The sequence below is a fragment of the Mangifera indica genome, chromosome 1, assembly GCF_011075055.1.
Source record: "Mangifera indica cultivar Alphonso chromosome 1, CATAS_Mindica_2.1, whole genome shotgun sequence".
Taxonomy (NCBI): Eukaryota; Viridiplantae; Streptophyta; class Magnoliopsida; order Sapindales; family Anacardiaceae; genus Mangifera; species Mangifera indica.
In genome coordinates this window covers 24,095,706-24,103,211 of record NC_058137.1, presented here as the reverse complement: position 1 = coordinate 24,103,211, position 7,506 = coordinate 24,095,706, and the positions used below count along the sequence as shown (strand labels likewise).

The following is a 7,506-nucleotide window of genomic DNA, read 5'->3' as shown; positions in this document are numbered from 1 at the left end:
TTTTTAATCGCCTATTTAATAAGGATATTAAACAGAGTTTTTTCTCTTATTTTTTAACTTAAATTTGAGATATTAAATCTAATTAAGTCATCTTAAAACTAAAAAAAAAAAAAAATCAATAGCGCTAAATGGTTGACTTACCGGGAGCTTGTTGGTGGTCATATTGCGCCATGACTGAGGAAAGGAAGAAATATTAGTGTTGCCTGCCTATTGGTGAAGTGTGAGGAAATAATATATATGAGCAAACTGTGATGGGTGTTTGTGTTTATTTATGAAGCGACACTTATACTTGAATAGACGACATTTCCGAGTGTAAAGAGACAAATTGATCGGCCTGGCCTGCAAAAACATTGAATATGACAAGTATTTCTGCACCAGTCTGTCAAACCAATTGGTAAAAGTCTTATCATGGACGTATAATTTACGACAAATTTATTGTTTAATTTTTTTCCCACCGTTGATTTCTGATGTGATTGTGTGCTTATGACATTTGGGTGAAATATGAAATATGCATGCATTAAGATTTGGGTCCAAATGTGTCACCATGACTATATATACCATGTGTAACATTGATAATTGTATCATTCAACTGATTTGTTGAGGCTAAAAGTGTCCATATGGCACCTTAAATTACTGTCAGGGAAAATTTTTCTGTGTCAAATTTATCTTATTAGTTTTAAAAGTTCTTTAAGTCAACAGTTATTATCTCTTAAGCTATGCAATTTTCTTTAATTCAAATTGTTAAATTGTTTAAAACTAACCATTTGCAAATACAATCATAAAAATATTATTAAAAACTGTGGAACTAAAAATAATAAGTCCAAACTCATCTATGAAAGCTAAGAATTCGATTAGTATAAATCTCTCTTATGTTAAAAATTGAGATTGATTAACTTAGAATCGAATCAATACAGTGATTATAAATCTAATTACAGTATTTTAAAGTTTACTTATTTGACAATTTTGGATTGAGTTTCCCATTACAAAATAATAATAAAATAATTATTATTATTATAAATTCCTTTAAATTAACTTGACTCAATATGTTGTCATTTTTATATATTTTATATGAAAATATATAGAGGCTGGCTTTTGTTGGTTGTTGGGCTGACTCCAGAGTCCGAAGACGTAAGTTTACCGACCCTATATGAATCCGAAATTTAGGGCTTAATATTACAAGAACTTACAACTTCGCCCCATAACTCAATACTCTCCGGCGCTTAATTTCCGACTGTGGTAGTATTTATTGGTATTTTTCGGCAAAGTTTACTATGATAGGATCTATGAATATGTTCATTTTCACTTTTCTTGTTAGTGTTATTTGCAGAAAGAAGAAAAAATGTCGACCGGAGAGCTTGCTTGCACCTACGCTTCTCTCATTCTCCAGGACGATGGAATCGCTATTACTGTACGTTCTATATCTGTTTCCTTCTTTCACATGGGACCTTGCTAATTTTATGAGCATCAATAGTTTTGCCGAAAGTACCTAGAAGTTTATTGATATAAAATGTTGAAGTAGATGATTATATATTTGTTTGGAAGTCTGCAATATAAGTACTTGTTGTTTCTGGAGTTTGAAGTACGGTGTGAACTGTAGAAAAAGGCAATATGGATGGTTCATTTGAGTTTATATGAAAATAATAATAATAACTTGACTACTTTTTTTTGGAACAAATGAAATGACTCATATTTTTAAAAGACACAATCTTATACGTATTCATTTTAAATATATAAATAAATACATATTTATATATATCATAACGTGATTGAATGATATCCAATCTTATAATAACACTGAAAATATATTCCTATTTGTAACAGGAAAAAAGTAGCTGACAGAAACCTTCACACTGAAAACTCATTAAGGGTTAAAAATTTAAGATAATTCCAATTAGTCCTAAAGTTAAGCCACATCTAAGAAAACTGCATAACCAACATCTCAAGCTACATTTCTTAACACTGAATGCTGTAAGAGAATCCATGTAACAGGTTAAACTTTAATACTTCATCTAAAAACTGGAACAATTTTCAGTTTCATATTGTTCAGTCAGCACATAACCACATGGGTGCTTTCACCACACTCTTTCCTCTTCTTGATCACCCCACTGCTTCTCACTCCTCTCTTCCTGCTGGAGGCAGGGAGGCTTTCTCCTCCTTTTTCCTTTTCCATCACATAACCACATGGGTGCTCTCACCTTCTCTATTTAAATTTCCTTCTTTTGTATATGGCTGAAAGGTTATTAACCTAATCCCTAAAGACATTCTTGTTTAAGACAAGGAAATCCAGCTTCACATATATTGATCCACTCACTGCCATTGTAAAATTATATGGCTAAGTTAAAAATTGCTCTACACAATATTTCTTCTCTATCAAAATTCAGATATAAATCATTTTGGAGCACTACAATCCTATGCCCCTAAGAAAGTTCATCCTCAAAATTTAAAAAGATTTTCAGTCCCTTGCTACTGAATCATTTCAAAAAAATACCTCCCCAGTTAATCAGAATTTTTCCAAATTCACAATTGGATCAAATTATGCATCTCAACATTTTCTATCATAACATATCTTGCAGACTCGTATCATAGATCAATCATATTCCAACACCACATATTCAATCCAAATACTCAATCTTGTATTGTAATGGCTATATAATATGCTATGGACAGCGGCAAAGATGGTTGCTTCGTTAAAATTCTCACTAGCAAGAAAGATTGCTCTTTCTCATTCAGCCCACTCCAAGTACAAGACTCTAAAATAAATTCACAAAACTAAAGGCTCTATCACATTTAAGTTCTCTTTCAGGGAATGATGAAGAGAACTTTCACTCTAAATTTTATAATTTTTCAAGTGCTTCCTTCATGTAATAATTATATCCTCACTGCAAGAAGCACTAGTCAACATTAATGGAGTAACTCCAAAATCTTCCTCAATCTCACTCCCCCGAGATTTAGAATTTTACTCCATCAATATTTGTTGTTCTAAGTTAACTTTCTGGAGAAAAGTTGAATTCTGTATTTTCAATATCAATTAGAATTTCTCCAAGTCCACATTCAGTAGAAAGAGCCTCCATGTACAAATATCAGTAAGCGCAGAAATTAGAACACTCGTCTCTATTCTAGTAGAGGAAATATAATAAGAAAAATAATATTTATATCAACAAATTTCCAATCAACTAAGCAAAAGCATAAGGATTCAACTGAATAAAGCAACTATTGTTTCACAACAGCTAAACAAAATCTTACTAACATTGTCATTCTCTTAATCTAGCGGTGAATGTTAAGCAGAGCTTTTGCCTCATTCTGCTCTTCCACCAAGCCTTCAGTAGCATACTTCTTCAACAATTCCATCTTCTTCCTCTCAACCACCATCTTTTCAATCTCCTTCTCATCTGGCAATGGCACATGTACCACAAACTCCCTCTCCTTCTCAATTTTCTCCCTCTCCATCTCCCTCCTCTCCTCCTCCACCACATCTTCTTCCTCCTCAAACAATAGATCCTTCAGAACCCCAACACTTGCCACTTCCCCACTTTTGACGGCCTTCTTAGCTTCTCTCCTTATCTCCTCCATCCTTCGCCACTCCTCCTCTGCCTCCACCCTCATTTTCACCTTCGCAAGCCCCTCCACTCTCTCCAAAACCCCATCCTCGTCATCTCTATACCCATAATAGCTCGCATCAATCCTCTTATAAATATCATACCGGGTTCTTCTCTTCCTCAACTCAGGCGGTTTCTCAAACAACTCCCTTACACCTGGCAACTTCTTTGCCGCCCCAAAGTACCGATAGCCAGGGCCACGCCGGCCAGGGTTTGGAACATCAACAATATTTCCGTCTAAATCCGTCATTTTCGCAGAATGTTTAGTGTAATTAGGCCCGCCAAGTTCAACTATTCGTCGCTCCCAGTGCGATTTCTTGCGAATTAGTTTATTAATCTCGTCGTTGAGGTCGCGGAGGCGGTGCTCCCCAAGGCCTTCGTTTTGAATCTCGGCGACTTTGCGGCCGATTTCGCGCATGATTTGCTGGCGCTGTTTGTCGGCCTCGGCGAGATCACGACACTCCGAGGCTAGATATGGACGTTGTTCTTTAGGTTTTTTCTTTTCTTCAGCCTTTAACGCGATGAATCGATTGAGCATGGACTGAGCTTTCTCTTCGTTTCGAGCCATGGTTTGGTTTCACAATTCTGAACCCAAACTTCAACAGAGAAGAGGGATTTCAAGGAGAATTAGGGTTTTGCTAACAAGTTACTTTCCACTGGATTTTGCTGCCGTTGTGTCTATTCACCACGAAATCAAAGTTTCCAAATGTAGGCCGGTAAATTGCTACATGAACTTTGAATCACGAAAACCCCCTCAAGAATTACAAAGCAACAAATGAATTCAATAACAAAAAGATCCCTTAACTAATGACAAATTACAAACAGGACCTTACAACAAAATTCACTTATGTCATCCTGACAAATACGTTCATTAGGAGAGCCTTTGGGTTCAAGTTGATTTATTTTACTAATTGCATATGAATGGTAAACTGCTCAAATTTGATTATATATAATCGCATGAACCTCTCTGCCAACAATAGGTGAAGATGATTTCTGAAAAACACTCTCTTTCTGGTAGAACTGTGAAACACTTATAATTTTTTGTTCGCACTTTCTTCTCTACTTTTTAGTATTTTTATATCATTGAAACTTACTGTTTCTTTACTGGTTTACAAGTTTTGATGTTTTATAAACATAAATCCATTAATTTGCTTTTTATTTTTCCTGTTCTTTATTGCAGTGTTTAAGCTATTGAGCAGATGTCACTGGTTAGAATAGAATATTTGGAAGAGAAAATGATCACGTCTTTGTAATGCTACAACTTTTGCAGATTAACTGTTCAACTATTTTTCTTAGTGAACATTCTTTATAGTTCCCACATCATGTACAGAAGATCCGGTTTGTCCTTCTTCCACCAAACTTTGGACTCTTATGCATTGTCATCTCCAATCCTGATTCAAAAATCAGGTTCTATGTGGGTTCCAAAGAAGCAAAAATCAAGTGGTGGATGGAGACCCAAGAAGAAAATATACCACAGAGATCATGAACTAGACAGAGCAATTGACTTACAAAAGAAGCCATCATTAATATTGCAACTCAAGTCCATCATCCAATCTCAAAAGCACCAATCTCTCTTTCTCCGGGACCTTGAAAAGCAAGTTGGGTTTGTTCAGAAATGGAACTTCATGTCTATCATTGAGAAGTACCCTACAATATTCCATGTTGGTGGTGGCAGTGATAGAAGCCCTCCTTTTGTTACTCTCACTGAAAAGGCTAAAAAGATTTCCAATGAAGAGCCTGAAGCAAGAGCGTTAATGGAACCCATTTTGGTTAAGAATCTAAGGAAGTTGCTAATGATGTCTGTTGACTGTAGGATACCTTTAGAAAAGATTGAATGTATAGACTCAGAATTGGGTTTGCCTCAAGACTTTAAGAAGACATTGATTCCAAAGTACCCAGAGTTCTTTTCAGTGAAAGAATTCAACGGCAAAGCTTATCTTTATTTGGAAAATTGGGACTCTTCATTGGCATTCACTGCACGTGAGGAAAGGTTAGCACGCAAAGGGATTTTGAACTCCAGTGGAGCTCAAAAGAAGGTTAGGATCACAAAAGATGGTAACTATTTGGGTCCTTTTGCTTTTAAGATGTGTTTTCCTGCTGGTTTTAGACCAAACATGAGATACCTCGAGGAACTACAGAGGTGGCAGAGAATGGAATTCCCCTCTCCATACTTGAATGCGAGGAGATATGAATTAGCAGATCCAAAAGCTCGAAAAAGAGTGGTGGCTGTGCTTCATGAACTCCTCAATTTAACTATGGAGAAGAGAATGACATCTTCCCAATTGGATGCATTTCATTCAGAGTATCTGTTACCGCATAGATTGCTTCTTTGTTTGATTAAGTATCATGGTATATTTTATATTACCAACAAAGGTGCTAGAAGTACCGTGTTCCTTAAAGAAGCTTATGATGGTTCAAGTTTGATAGATAAATGTCCTCTGTTGTCACATAATGATAGATTTATGGCACTTACTGGTAGGAGAGAGATAAATTCTTGTACTGTGATGCCTTCATTATAGATTGTTACTGAAACTTTTTGTTTCATTTGTTGTTATATACCAGTTTAGCAAATCGGTTGGTTAATTTAACAGTTATTTACTGGGTTTCATAAATTTCCTAATGAAAAAACTAGTTTGAGGAAAAGATTAAAAAAATGACAAAATGCGTAGTACAACGTGTCAGGGATGATAAACCCCTTGTTGGATGGACTGAACATGAAGAAAATGGTTTTTCAGCTCCTCTATACCATTCATGTTCTTGAACTACCTTTTGATATCTTAATAGTAATAGGTTAGTGTTGGCCATTTATGTTGCACTTGTTCTTGTTGCTAGAAGTATTGCACAACCTTCTCATTCTTAAGACTATCTTTTGGCATGAATGGGCGTAGTGATGATCTGTCTAACACTGGTTTCTGTTGGGGAAGTCTTGTACAACTTCTCCTTCCTGACACTATGTTTTGGCATTTTTGCAGGGTTGGTGATGCTCAAGAAGATTTATGAGCAAATTTTTAGCATTAATGAAATATGAAGTAACTTTGACCTATTTCTTGAACCTTGAATCTCCCATTGTCAATTCAAGTATAAATCAGGACTCTCTTGAATTCTGAATAAACAGAAGCCCACTACCAAGTTTAATTGTTATTGAAATATCTGAAAATTGTTCATTTTCATCTCATGATTAATTTTATGATCAGGCTTCTTACACTTAAAAAATACGTTCTAGAAGCCTATGGTTAATTTTCTCTCTTGGTTGAATTGTCAAATTTGCTGCCTCTAGCAGTTTACATTTGACATTCAAAGTATTATAATCTTCATATATATCTTCTAGAAATTGGAAATGTAGATGCAAAGATTGACAATGTGGCTGTTTCTTTAGCCTGAAATGAGGGCAAGTGTGGAGTAGCTTATCACAATTTGTTGAACATTTTGAATATGTTAACAGTGGAGAAGAGAATGGCATCAGCTTAGTTGGATGCTTTTTATTCAGAGTATGTGTTACTGCATAGATTACTTCTTTGTTTGTTTAAGTATCATGGAATAGTTTGTATTGCCAGTAACGGTGCTATAAGTATTATTCCTCAAAGAAGCTTATGATGGTTCAAATTTGATAGATAAATGTCCTTTGTTGCATATAGTGCTAGGAGAGATAAATTCTTGCTGCTACATAATGATAGAAGACATATACAGCCTTCCTATTCTTAGGAGTGTTTTTTTTTTTGGCATGTTAATAGGGTTAGTGACGATTTTCTGTCTTGCACTAGTTCTTGTCGCTAGATATCCTGTAAACCTCATTCTCAAGCTTAGTTTTTGTCATGTTAACATGGTTAGTGATGGTCTTCCATCTTGCCCTAGTGTAGTCACTTTATCTCGAAACCCTCTAGTTCCCAATTCCCAACTTGTTGAGTCTAGA

General features: G+C 35.4%; 2 protein-coding genes across 12 annotated transcripts; one reads left to right on the top strand and one right to left on the bottom strand.

Moving 5' to 3' along the window:
* Nucleotides 1-1,091: 1,091 nt before the first annotated feature.
* Nucleotides 1,092-6,179, top strand: LOC123218709 (protein WHAT'S THIS FACTOR 1 homolog, chloroplastic-like). Of its 11 annotated transcripts, none has more exons than XM_044640279.1 (3): nt 1,092-1,236; nt 1,328-1,408; nt 4,867-6,179. In XM_044640279.1, the coding sequence occupies exons 2-3, from the start codon at nt 1,392-1,394 to the stop codon at nt 6,113-6,115; spliced, it is 1,266 nt and encodes a 421-aa protein (XP_044496214.1). In that variant the 5' UTR covers nt 1,092-1,236; nt 1,328-1,391; the 3' UTR covers nt 6,116-6,179. The 11 variants fall into 11 exon arrangements, with proteins under 11 accessions (XP_044496214.1, XP_044496249.1, XP_044496224.1 ...); XM_044640314.1 differs by having other exon boundaries at nt 1,097-1,233; XM_044640289.1 differs by having other exon boundaries at nt 1,107-1,236; nt 1,316-1,408.
* On the bottom strand, nt 3,118-4,484 carry LOC123218757 (pre-mRNA-splicing factor ISY1 homolog). The gene has a single exon (XM_044640369.1). It carries the CDS (start codon nt 4,162-4,164, stop codon nt 3,265-3,267), a length of 900 nt encoding a protein of 299 aa, XP_044496304.1. The 5' UTR covers nt 4,165-4,484; the 3' UTR covers nt 3,118-3,264.
* Nucleotides 6,180-7,506: the final 1,327 nt, after the last annotated feature.